This window comes from Calypte anna, chromosome 1 (assembly GCF_003957555.1).
Source record: "Calypte anna isolate BGI_N300 chromosome 1, bCalAnn1_v1.p, whole genome shotgun sequence".
Lineage (NCBI taxonomy): Eukaryota > Metazoa > Chordata > Aves > Apodiformes > Trochilidae > Calypte > Calypte anna.
The window spans coordinates 180516910-180530288 of record NC_044244.1 but is presented as its reverse complement, the minus strand read 5'-3'; the positions used below and the strand labels follow the sequence as shown (position 1 = coordinate 180530288).

At 41.4% G+C, this 13379-nt stretch overlaps 2 protein-coding genes across 6 annotated transcripts in view; one reads left to right on the top strand and one right to left on the bottom strand.

The window, feature by feature from the left end:
- Positions 1-2706, bottom strand: part of CRYL1 (crystallin lambda 1) — a 56602-nt gene extending 53896 nt beyond the window's left edge. Inside the window, exons 1-3 of one of the 4 annotated variants that reach the window (XM_030467461.1) lie at positions 2362-2521; positions 2139-2217; positions 188-295 (exon numbers count right to left, since the gene is read on the bottom strand). In XM_030467461.1, coding sequence (XP_030323321.1) covers positions 188-270 — 83 coding nt within the window. In that variant the 5' untranslated portion in view covers positions 271-295; positions 2139-2217; positions 2362-2521. Of the gene's footprint in view, positions 1-187; positions 296-2138; positions 2218-2361; positions 2522-2584 lie in introns of those variants that run through there. The other 3 variants (XM_030467469.1, XM_030467451.1, XM_030467474.1) reach the window with 3 other exon arrangements.
- A 3801-nt stretch (positions 2707-6507) lies between these two features.
- Positions 6508-13379, top strand: part of IFT88 (intraflagellar transport 88) — a 41307-nt gene continuing 34435 nt past the window's right edge. The window contains exons 1-8 of one of the 2 annotated variants that reach the window (XM_030450805.1): positions 6628-7062; positions 7643-7737; positions 8750-8812; positions 9347-9403; positions 9748-9801; positions 11167-11230; positions 11305-11374; positions 11818-11908. In XM_030450805.1, the coding sequence (XP_030306665.1) occupies positions 7648-7737; positions 8750-8812; positions 9347-9403; positions 9748-9801; positions 11167-11230; positions 11305-11374; positions 11818-11908 (489 nt within the window). In that variant the 5' untranslated portion in view covers positions 6628-7062; positions 7643-7647. Of the gene's footprint in view, positions 7063-7642; positions 7738-8749; positions 8813-9346; positions 9404-9747; positions 9802-11166; positions 11231-11304; positions 11375-11817; positions 11909-13379 lie in introns of both variants that reach the window. The other variant, XM_030450812.1, reaches the window with a different exon arrangement.

The window sequence follows — 13379 nt, the reverse complement described above, 5'->3', positions numbered from 1 at the left end:
AAGTGTCATTAAGAGATTTGGGAATATAATTCTAGTGATCGTAACAGTTTTGTACCTGTAATTTAAAGCCTTCTTCCAAGCTTAAAATCTATCTTCCCTTAAAAAACAAGATGTGGCTGTTCCTTCATAATTATAAAAAGAAAACAGTTTTACTACAATCCCAGTCATTTCAAGTCGGGTAACCCACCGGATGTTTTCCAGGGCAGTTGTCAGCTGTTGTTGTGCAATATCATACAGTTTCACTTTGAAGCCTCCAGCAGCAAATGCCATGGCCCAGCTGCGACCAATGAGTCCACTAAAAAGACAAAAAATACCAGACAATTAATAAAGAAGCATTTATTTGGGGAAAAGAGCCTAACAAGCATTGCAAGAAGGAAAATGGAACTTGGACTCATCAACATTTGATTAAAAGATAGGTTACATATTGATAAAAAACAAATCTCTAACACAGAAATTTGCTACCTGTGTAGCTGCTTCTCTGAGAGCTGGGAAAAAGACAATGAGGAGGAAAGAGACAAAACAGAAAAAGGACAGCAGAATTCAAAACAGCAGGAACCACTGTTTTGGGACACTGGACTTGAGTACCAGCAGGTTTGCCAGCTGCAATCTTAACCCAGAGCTGATGCATTAAATTACATTAGAGATTTTTTTTTGTCTGTTAAATTTAAAACTCATCTATCTCTTCAGTTCACAAACTAAAGGCAGACACCAGAACACTGGTCTAAGAGTTCAGGATCCTTCTTCAGAGATGATCAGGGACTTAAGGCCCAGCTACCAAAATAATGGGTCCTCTACAATTCAACAAATACCATCAACATGTGAAAAGGAAAAAAACAAACAACCCAAAACATGGGTTTAATACCACTGCTTTTCCACCTACCAACCATTAGCACTACACTTATTTTTAGATGAAGCACCCTGCTATGCTGGACATCCATGCAGGAACAGTCTGCCTACATCTTTTGGTGAAGTCACATTACTGAGAAATGCCGAGGAGAATTGCAGTAACTGACAATTTTATCACATCTCAAAGTAATGCAGGATTACTAATTAGATTTATAGCAGGCATCAGCCTCTTCAACCTGAAGAGCTGAGGAACAGTGTAATTAAGCTTAAAAACTAAGAGATAAAAAAAAAAAAAAAAAGTATCTCCATAACAAAGAGAAGAATTCATGACCATTACAGTGGAGGTTTCGATAACGCAATTCCTGTAATTTCTGAGATCACCGTATTTGTACCATTAAATTTACTTCTGCAACCTCTGGCAACTGGAAAACATAAGGGCATTAGGGCATAAATAAAGAATTAAAAGAGGAGTAGAAGTCAGAGACAAAGCAACAGACCAGATGAGAATGAGAAAAGAAGGAAGAGAAAACAGGAACATACTCAGCCTTTGGTTTAAAAAAAAAAAACAAACAAAAGAACAAACCAGGAAGTTTCAGGAAACTGCAGGAATAACTGGGATTTTAAAAAGAGAAACAAAAATTTAAAACAAAAACTGCACCCACAACTGCATTGTAGTAAGCCTACACCTCAGATGTTCCCAGGCAAACTACAGAACAAGCAAGTTAAGTTTTCTTAACTCAATGTTTGCCAAAAACCCCTTAATTTTCTTTTATTTCAGTACAGGTTTTGAAGATTGTAATGTTTATTTTTCTCTCTGAACAGAGTCTACATAGTTAAGTCCAACTCTACCAACCCGTTGCACACCTACAGCGAACAAAAGCTCCCCGAGTGCCACCGCTAAGAGACAGCTTTGTCACCATGACATGACAGCAGCGAGACCTCAAGTGGTCCTGCTAAAAAGTTTGTTGCAGTCCACAATTTTAGCACAGTTACCACAGTCAGTATGAGGCTGCTACTGTCTGGTAGGCTTCTCACCTAACCAGATTGTTTTCAAATAGCTTCATCTTTAGCTCAAGAACAGGCTGCAACAATGCATTCCCACAGAGGTCAGAAATACCACCTTTTCTTGTGGCAAGAAAGGAGTGGCCCAGAGAAACTTCAGAGTTTCTTGGCATAGTTGACAATCAACATCTTAAAGCCGTGCTCAGATTTCACCACTCCTCTTGCACTTAAACACAAAACATTACAATGAAAAAGGGCAGCAGTCTTTCAGACCTCAACGGATGACTTACTTCGAGCAGAGATGCTGGGGGTACTTGTCGTTTAATTTGGGTGAGCTTTGTTATTTAAAGTAGGATACGGCTGTCAGGACTTGAGCAAAGACACCTCAGTGAGTCAAACAGGTGCGCTGCCCACCAGCCTCCTGGATCCCAGCAGCGGCACTAACACGCAGCTGGACAGACGCCCCTCGCCTCACAGCCCTGCCCCGCGCAGCCTCCACACGCCGAAACCCACCGACTGCCCCGACTCAGCACCGCGCTGCGGCACCGGACGCCTGCGGGGAGGGCCATCTGGGGCAGGGCCTCACCTGCCGCGCTGAGGCAGCGAACCCACCGCCCGCAGGCCGGACCTCGCCAGTGTCCGAGCGCCGAGCGTCGGCTCCCAGAGACCCCGGGGGCCAAGCTGGGCTGGCACCGCCTCCCCGGGACGATGAACCTACCCGCGGGAGAGACATTACCTGCCGATGACGGCTACCTGAGCGGGCTCCATGACAGCGAGATCCGTGCCTACGGTCCGGTCCAGGCGCTGCGGGGTGAAGGGCCGGCACGGGCGTCTGGTACCACTGCTGCCACCGCTGCCTGACTGCCTGCCCGCCCGCCCCCACCCCCGGCTCCCGCCATGTCACGGCCAACCCCATTGGCTGCTGCTACGAACGCTCCGATTGGCTTCGCCGCGCCACTCAGCGGCCTCTCCTCGGGCCGCCTGTCGGAGAAAGAGCCCGCCCAGGGGCGGCCCGGGCAGCGGCTACGGGGCTGGCAGTCCCCTCCCCCACACGGTCACAGAGAGATCTCCCGTGTCCCTTCAACCACCGGTGGCTCTCACCTGGGTCGAAGTCCCAGATCGCCTCCTTCCCCTCCCCACCCTCTCCCGGGCGCAGGGGCACAGCTATGGCATCAGCGGAGTCTTCCCCACAGCTCCCTGTGTCGGCAGCGCTGTCCCGGCCCCGGGCGTGAGGTAGCAGGAGAGGGTGCGTGGTCTTTGCCAGGACAGAGGCTTGCCAGTCATATCCCAAAACGGGCATGACAAGGGCAAGATTTGAACCAATCATTAAAATGGGTAGACCCCAATGGCCATGTAATCAGAGGTATTCGGGTACCCCCAGGAGATCTCTCCAAGAAACTGGAACACCTGCAAAAGTCTGGACTTTGGGATTCACAGCCACCTTTGAGGACACTCAATGCCCATTTCTCTGAGGCTAGAGACAGTACCAGAATACAGCAAGCTTCATTGCTCTCTGCTTTTCACAAGGCAGAATGCCAACGTAAAATTCAGATTTGAAACAAATTTCATACTTTTTAATTAAAGAAGGCCTTATTTTTCTTAAAAATACTTTCTTCTTGAATTTTGAATTAAAAATCTATTTTCACTGCCCTTGGTTTTTGCTTTAAAATTGTGCAAAAATGTGACATTACAATATCAGCATAATTCTTTAAGATCTACTGTTCCTATTGGTGCACTGCATTAATTTTTTCTGTCTAGTTTTGTGTAGTCCCTACTCGTCTACATATTTATTTTGTAATCATGAGGGACATTCCTGAAAAGAAACAAAAGTTAACATTTTAAATGCTTCTTATCAAAGATTATATTACTGTTCTCTTGATAGAACTGAGAGATATCGGCAAGTTTTACTGTGCTTCTGACTTTCTGAAAAAAAATTATTTAGAAAATTCATATAGTTGTTCCCAGAATTTGAATCTTGGGCTATAATTTCTTCTAGTTTCTAAGAAAAAAAAAAAAAAAGACCTGCATTATCACTTTTTACACCCACCCCTAACTAGCACCTTGTTAATTCCAATCATATTTAACAAAGAGACAGAGGTCTCAAAAGTATAAATTACTAAAGGCTTCTTGAAGACCAGTCAATGGACAAGTGGAAAATCAAACTATGTTCCTTGACTTCCTGACCTTTACGCTACCCAGGATAACCTGAGACCTGCCTGCAGCTGGGAAATGCAGGTGGAGCAAAGTGGCCATAACTGGGCCACAGGAAGTCTTATGAAAGTGGGGCACAAAGATGCAGATTCCAGTGATGCCCAAGCACCATTTCATTTCCAAGATAGATGAACTGCCTCCTTATCATGGTATCTTCTTTCCACTGCCCAAATGAACAGGGATGAAACTGGGCTGAGACATCAGAAAATTCTGGGGCACCATTATGCCTGTGTTCCTGAAAAGGACAAGCTGGCCACAGGATGTACCTGCTGCTTGAGTACTTCTGATTATGTTTGGGGACAACGAGAAAAATTTTAAAACTATAGGGTCAAATATATATGAGGAGTCACAGGCAGAAAAGGGGGTTTAGAAATGTATTTATATTTCTTGTCCTGAAGCTCATAATTTGTGGCAAGTAACTCATCTGAAAAATTTTCCCACCTTAATTCTGTTATTCTGCAAAATTCTTATGTCCAAAGGTCTCCAGTCTGAAGTTCCTGTGTGAAAGTGGTTCATGCATGGAATGTGAACATGATAACACAAGAAGTGATAATATCTTAATACTTCTTTACGTTATCTTTGTTTCTCTTGTTGGGAGGCAGAATAGAAAGACCTTTCACTCCTCTCCTCCCAGCCTTATCTCTTCAGAAAGGACTTTGAGGCTGACAGGTGAGCAGCACAAAGTCCTGACTTAGCATAATGTTCATAAACCCTGATCATATAAAGGGTTTTCTGACTGATTCTGCACTGTATATCATCTTTGCAGCTTTCTTATGTCATTAGCATAAGGCAGTAGGGGGTAAGTCATAATCGGCCCTGTAAAGTGTTTTCTCTCTCAAAAATACCACAGGCACATCCAGAGAACCCTGCTCTATTTCCCATTGAGGCATGGGGAACTTTTCTCAGAGCATAATGATTTGCTGTGGTCAGATCAGAGTTTCCAAAATACCAACTAAGAGGAAGCAGTAACAATTGTCATAGGAATCATTTTCTGGGACATTAGGGCCTTTGATTTTTTATTTAGTTTCAGAGACTATGAGAGACGGGAAATTTCACTTAATTTTTTTATGTGTGGCTCAGCACCCTGAGACTGAGCAGTGACTGTGATGAAGTCTCTGCTCGGAGGTGCCATCTGCCTCCCAAGAGCCATGCCTGCTGTGGGAGCCTAACATGTTCCAGGGGCATGGAGCAGCCCTGGTGTGGAGCTCAAAAAACATGCTAAAGGTGCTTGCTGGGAGGAAGTACTCTCAGGTATGGAACATGTGCTTGAGCACAAGGTTTGATAGCTATGCAAGAAGCCATTTACCATGGTAGATTTGCTTTTCTCACATGACAGCAAAACTACAACATAAAATACCAATTTTCACCATAAAATGACCATTAAAAAAGCATGTTAGGTTTATTCTTGGGAAGAGGCACAAAAAAATTTAAACTAGGTATGAAGAGATGTGCTTGATGTTCCTTCCAGACTGAATCATTCTGTGATCCTGTAATCCTAAATTCCCTGTTATGAAGTCTAGAATTTGTCCCCTGTTCTGAATTTTAACTGCTGTCTAACACTTCAGAAACAGTAACTACTAATAATCCCAGTAATTTTCCCTTTAAAATTGGTAAATATCATCCACATCTCACTTTTATTTGTATACAGCAATGTAACATCTAGCAGACAACATGTCTGAGATAATGGAAGAACATAGGATAGAATCATAGAATCATAGACTAATTTGGGTTGGAAGGGACCTCTAAAGGTCCAACGCCCTGCAGTAAGTAGGGACATCCTCCACTACATCAGGTTTCTGTGTCTCATCAAGCCTCACCTTGAATAGTTCCGGGGATGAGCCCCTTAACTCCCTCCCTGGGCAACCTTTTCCATTTTTCTTCAACCCTCATGGTAAGGAATTTTTTCCTAACATCCAATCTAGATCTACTCTGCTTTAAAACCACTGTCCCTCCTCTGTCACTACAGGCCCTTGCCAGCTCTGCCTCTCCTGCCTTTCTGTAGGCTTGTGTCTAGCTTTAGCTCAGCTGAACACTAACCCCCTTGAAAACCCTGTCCATAAAAATTCAGAGCAGTAGCTTTCCATCTAAAACCTGGTCATGGATTTCTGGGGCCTCCTCCTCGCAGCTACACACGTTCAAGGACAGAATTTTCTTGTCGTTTAATTTGTGGAAACGGGATGAGGATCGGCTTTCTTTCTCTAACCCAAGACTTAGGACGCCCAAGCCGGTCCTGGCAGCAGGGCCGGCGGGACTGCCAGCAGCTCCTGCAGCCGAGCGAATCGATTACAGGAGCAGCACCGTCCCACTCGTGCCGCTGTCCCACGCTGACCCCGCGCAGCCATTTCCCGCGGGACATCGCCCTCAGAGCAGCGACGCCCACAACAGGGAAAGCTCCGGCAGCCGCTCTGCGCATGCGCTGGACTGCGGGCCGTCCCGGGCTGCGCTTTGCCAACCGGGCGCGGGGCATTGCGGGACCGCGTCCGCACCGCTCCCCTTAGCAACGCGGCCCGGCCCGGGAGAGGGCCCTGCGGCGCGCTCGGGGCAGGGGCGGTGGGCTCTGGAGAGAAAGCGTGTGGGGCCGGGGGGACGTTGGCGCGGCTCCGCTGGTTCCCTGAGTCTCTCGCCGACCTTCCCTGTGCTCTCGGCGCGGCCCGGCGGTGCTCTCCCGCCGCTTCGGGGCACATCGCCGCCACTTTCCCCGATTCGGGCGCTGTCTGGGCAAACCACAGAAAGGAGCGGTTCGGCTCCGGACCGCGGTGGCTCCGCGTACGGCTTAGAGGAGGCCCCAGCCAAGTGGGAAGCGGCGGGGGACAGCATCCCCTGGAGAGACCCAGGCCGCAGCGCGGGGGCCTGGCCGAGGCTTGCTTCCTGAAGTGCATCCATTTCATACCAAAGGTGGAATTAAATGTTACTTTCTTCAGAGGACTTTTTTTTTTTAATGAAAATAGGCAGCCAGGCAAAGCGAGACCTCCTTAGTATCCTCACTGAGGGAAAGACCACAAGGTAAATGCAGCCGTTTCGGACATTGTGAAGATAGACATTGCAACCCAGGCTTCTTTAATTCTGGTTTTTAAAAAACACTCTAAATGGCACAATTATATGAAGAATGTTGCATATAGAGAATAGATTTGCATACAGAGAATAGCTGTGGCCGTGTTTGTACGTGAAGGAAGGAAGATTTGAAGTTAAAAGAGATGTCTTTCATTAGAGTGACTACTATGGTTTCACATAAAAAAGGCAAGCTTTAGAATATGAGAGAATTACCTTAAATCTGAATTACCCAAGAATGTAAAGATACCATTCTAAAAGTAGTAGTTACTTGTTATGAAAATTTTAATGATGTGTATCTTTAAAACAGTTTTCATGACTAGTATAAATACCTAACAAAATCTAACTATGAAATGGTCTGTGGGCAAACCCTAGTTTTTATAACTAATCACACCTTATTTTGAGTTTCAAAGGTAGCAATTAAAATGAAGTTGGAGCTCTTTTGAACTTGTAAACCTTATTACTATTTATATTTTACATTAAAAGAAAATATAAAACCACTGAAATAATACTTGGCATGCTAAATGTTTCACAGGAAAAATGATGCAAAATGTGCATCTAGCTCCTGAGGCTGATGAAGATGATCTTTATTCTGGCTACAATGATTATAATCCCACGTTTGACACAGAGGTAAAAATATTTGCTGTTTCCCATCTTTCACATATGTAGGAGTTTAACTTCTAAGTACAAGATAAGAACAAGTGGGTAAAGTAATGCACAAGTGTACTACTGACAATAAAAGTTTTCTTTATTTAGCAAGAAATTATATAAAGTTTCACCAGGATCTTTTTGTATAGGGTTGTTTTGTTGTGGGTTTTCTTAAAGTTTTCTGTTCTGACAGAATGCTTATGTGTGCCCCATGGCAGATCTAGTGTGCTTTAATGGCTAGAATTTATGAAGTATAAAATCCTAGTTATTTGAAGTCTACATGTACATTCAGGCACATTTAATGTGGTGTTTCCCAGACAGCATGCAGCTGCAGGTTTTCTGACAAAGGAGTCTACTTATTGGTCAGTAGGTCATTGATGTCTTACTGTGATGAAGGATGGAACAGTAGAGTGGAGTCCTGCAGGTCTCTGGGCAATCAGTAGAGCATCTGAGATGACTTATGGTAACCCTGCTTTCTGGTAACTCCTTATGTAGTGGAGTTGGAGCAACAGAAAGGTCATTTGGTCAAAATGCACTCCCTTGCTCAAAGCAGGGCCAGTGTTGGAAGATTTAGCATCTTGTGTGGAAACCCAGTGCCAAATTCATGCAGTTGCAGCATGACCTTGGAGACATGAGATACCTTAAGGCACTGGCAGGCATTAATGTTAAAATTTAGAAATAGTGCTAGTTGTAAGCTTTTAGACATAAATAAAATTTATCACTAAAGTTCTGGTTCCTCAGTATATTTTTATTTTTCAGATGTTTTTACATCTCCTGATCTAAAATACCAAAAAAAAAAAAAAAGACCAAATAATGTACTTGTTATTTATTGTCTGTAAAAACTGTCATTCAATTATTTTCAAGTAAAGTATTTTTGGAAGATGATTTTTTTTTTCTTTAACAGATAGATCTGTTTTCAGTAGTCATAAGGTCCTGGAATAGTGTCTTTGAGTGTTGTGGTTTTAAAAAGTCTGATATTTTTATTTCTTCACAGGATTTAGAAAATGATGTAGCTTTTCAACAGGCAGCAAGAACAAGTCATGGTAGAAGACCACCTGTAAGCATCTTTTAAAATACATTGCAGTAGTGAAGATCTTCTCTAGAGTCCTAAATAAAATTATAAAATGCGATTAAACCATGTTAAAGACCGAAATGATCTATTCTGAAAGGTCTTTCTTTGATCTTCTACACATGGGATTACTCACTCAGACATAAAAAATTGTGATGCATACTAAACAGTGGGATTTAGAACACAGGTATTATTTTTAACAGGGTAATTTTTATCTCCATAGTCGTGTAATTTACATTTATTGTCACTTTAATTTAGCTGTGACTTAATCTTATATTTGTTTTCAAAACTAAACATAAAGTTGGCATCAGCACTCCAGCAGTACATACTGTATGTCTAAATAAGAGCTGGAGCTGCCTGATTAATGCTAATACTTTGCTGAAGTATCTGGGACTATAAAGAGAATTCTTTCTATAATAATTGGAGCATTATTTCTTTGAATCTAGTGTAGAAACTATATGGAAAGACTGATAATTAACTCATATGGTTGTTAATTGTTTGTTTGTTTGTTTTTCGACACAGTTGACAGCCAAAATTCCTGGCACATCAGCTTCAAGACCTTTAGCTACTGGATCAGGGGTATGTTTATGTTCTGTTGTATTCTTAATGAAAATTGCATGCTTAACTAAGAATAAATTTGCCACTTAAACAGTAAATGTCTATGCATCTTTTTAAAAGGTCTGACAGAAATATCCACATACATATAAAAAACGTTTTGAGTTTGTACTAAATGGAGTTCAGCATCTTTAAGTCTGCCAGACACTGGCAGTGTATTGCATATGAATACCATAAATGGGGATTTTGGTACGAATTTATGTGAGAATTAGATCAACTCTTAAAACTCCATGTTGGTAAGACTGTACATAGACTTACAGGCTTCTAATGCTTTGTGAATGCTAGTTTTAAACAACTTATTTTTGTAGTCAAAGGCAGGTTTAACTTCATCTATGGGAAGACCAATGACAGGAACTATACAGGTAAAAATTTCGATATTTACCTTTTATACTGAATTGGATCAATGAAGTTTTCTGATAAGTGCTTGAGTTTGATACAAGTATTGAAATTTAATAGAAATAATAAAATTATTACACTTTGTTTTGTCCTTTTTTGAAGCTACTATTGTCAGAAAGCATGATGGTTGTTAGGAGCACAGGGTTGGAGACCAGTGTAGTGTGTTTTAACACTTGTTGACATGCAGTGAGTAATTTGTAATTGAAATAAAAGAGAGGTAGATTCTGGCATAGCTATGGTTAATGTGAAAACTGCTAGTTCTCTAACAAAGCTCAGGAAAGGCTGAGGGACCAGGGCTGAGTTTTATATATAAAAGTCCTGGACCTATGGTTAGACTTCGTGGCTGAAGGCTCCAGGTGAAATCTGGTCGGAGTCATTAAGGTTTATTAGTGCACTCAGTGTTTGGACACTGAGTGGAAGGTTTACTAAGCTGACATGGGGTATGGTCATTTTTGTGTTGGGAGGCAATGTATGGATACAAATCCAAAAAAAAAGCTGTAGTTCATTTGTTCCTGTCTTCATTTAGATAAAGTAAATCGTTCTGATCCATAATATCATAGGATTATTTTAATTATTAATAAAAATGAAAAAAAGAAACTGAGATCTGAAACAGTGTGGCAGGAAACTAGAGTACATTATAGATCAAGACCAAAAATTCTTAAGGCTCTTCTAAAAGTGAAAGATGTTTGAAAATATTCTGAATACATATAAAGTGTATACAAAGTAGTAAGTGTTCCTTTGTGTCTATTACAGTTTACAGATAGTATTTGCTTCTCTGGTTTGTAGGTACTTACAAAATCATAGATTATTTGGTTGGAAAGGACCTCAAGGATCATCTGATTCAAGCTTTCTTGGCTAAACACAGTTACGTGGCTCAGCACCCTGCTGAGTCTTAAAAGTATGCAGTGTTGGCCAATACACCATTTCCCAGTGGAGGTTATTCCAGTGGCTGATTGTGCTCATTCTGAACAATTTTCCTCCTTTATCTAATCAGAAATTCCTCAGGAGTAACTTTTACCCATTACCCATTTGTCTTTTCTATGTGACTCCTTGCAAAACAGCAGTCTCCACCTTCTTTGTAGCTACTCTTAAAATACCTGGAACATGGTGAAAGTGTTTTCTCTAAACCTTCTTTTCTCAAGACTGAACAAATCCATATTATATGATTATATCATCTGAGAAATAAAAATGTTTTTTAAAGTACTCGGCTTACTGAAGTGGTAACAACTGATTTTTACATTTAAGGTTTTGTAACGTGCAACTGATGTCTATGTTGTCCACAATCTGTTTTTTAGGAAGATTGTTTTAATATGTATTCCTTTTTATTTAAGGATGGCGTTGCTCGACCCATGACAGCAGTGCAAGCTGCAGGTTACACTAAGGCAGCTATGAGAGGTATGGTTTGCAGAAACACCCAGATGTCAGAGGGATGTGCTATTTTACAGTTTTCAGTACCCTTAATTTTGCAGGTTCTTCATTTGATCCACTTGGCCAAGCAAGAGGTCCTGCTCCACCTCTGGAAATGAAAAATTCGGACAGGTGTGTTCAGTTTTGCATGAAATTATTCCAAAGCACCAAGAGCAACAAAAAAATCCAAGCATGAGCAGAGTTTAAAAACAGGCAGTTAGGAAACTCTTGAGAGCCCAAACTCTTAACTTACAAGGTGTTTGTTTTGAAAATTTTACCAGCCCATCTGTTTATTCTGTCTGTATTTCTTCTGAACAAATTTGGGCGATGAAATTCATATGGCTATCTTGGTCTCAGAGGATTTATGTTTTCTTAGGTCTCTGGTCTCAAATTAAAAGTGGGAATGTGTTATCTTTAGAGGATATAATGTAAAATTATGTTTTGTTTGATGGGAAGACCAGCTAGTTGCGAGATATGATACATCACTATGTTTTGTTGAGAATATCTTGCATAAAAGCCTGGAGTTTGCAGTTATGGTACCAGTGTTAATCCTTTTATTGTTATTTTTATTTCAGCTCAGAAGAGAAGATTAGGCAGCTGGAAAAAAAAGTGAATGAACTGGTTGAAGAAAGCTGCATTGCCAACAGCTGTGGAGACTTGAAATTGGTAATTTTTCTGGATTTCATTTCACTTTTGGTATTATGTGAAGAACAACATGAATAGATAGATGTTGAGTTGACTTGAGTTCAAACATTTAAAATTATTAAAATCATCTGAATTCTTATTACGATTTTTCTAATCCAGGATTGTGTTGCCAAAATAAAAAGAAGGTAAGAGCTGCATTTCTTGCTTATATACTTAAGATTTCAGGGTTACAAAACCTCCTTTTCCTGTATTTCCATTGGCTTCTTCAAAGGATTCTGATCAATTAGTCATACTGGCACAGACATGCCTTGTCTGACCTACGGGCTCTGTGGTAATGGGTGACCCTTCTTCAATACCAGACTTGTAATTGGCATCTTTGCAGTATTTGATCCTCAGGTGTGTAAGGATCTTGTCTGAGACACATTCTGTTTCCTTGATGGTGCTTGGGCTTTTTGGATAATGTCATTTTCATCCAGAACTGGTCATCTGAGTCTGACAAAAAGGTTTATCTATGCACGCTCTGAGTCAGGCAATTTTGAGTCTCAAAGTTTTGCGAAACATGGTGGATGCAGCATAATTTAATCTTACCTCAGCTGTCTTAATGTATGGGTAGCCTAAGCTGCAGTTTGGATCTGTTAAAGAGAAGGCATCTTTTGATCATCTTTGTTCAGAAATCTTTGCATTGAGATCTAGAATCTGTTCAGCTCTAAGGAACAACACTGGACTTGGTGACAGTGAGGGCTTTCTAATCCTGAAGGCACTTGACGTGCTCTATATGAACAGTGAAAGCCTCCTTTAGCTCTTTTATGTAAGGTGATATTGTGTGCCTGTGTGGTGCATGCGTAAGACTACATGTTATTTTTACAATCTTATTTTTATTTGGTGGATTTCCTAAGTAGTAATTCTTTATTTGCACGTTTCAGTCCTGTAGAGGAGGTACTCAGTGTTACAGTGGTGAGGTCTCTCTTTGTTAGCAGAGAAATACCCAGTGTTTCATTAAGCATACCTGATTCAAGGTGTTCTCCTCTCTTTAAAACATCAGCTTACCTTTGGATCTAGTACAGCAGCAATGTACTTGTCAGTTATTTTGTTTCATGTAGTGAATATTTTCAATTGCAGAATAGAACATTTACCCTCTTATGGTATGACTGGAAGATTAAAGTTGTCTTGAGGACTGTCTTTCAGGATAGGCAACATCCCATATCTTTTTACCTACTATAAAGAAGTTTGTATCTGTTACTTTTGAGAAGAAAGCTTTCTGAATGTGTTCTTGTTTCTCTGGTTAAAAAGCCTCTTCAGTGTGTGCACTGATTCCAGTGATCCTGATGAAAAGTTGGCAAGATTGATCATCTTGATTATGATAGGTCAGCCTAGGCAGTTCTGGTGTCATGATGACACCATACAGTGTGAGGACAGCCTTCATGCTTGCACCTTCTGGGACAAGATATCTAGGATCCTGCTCTACCTCAGTCATACTCCTTTGCAGTGATTT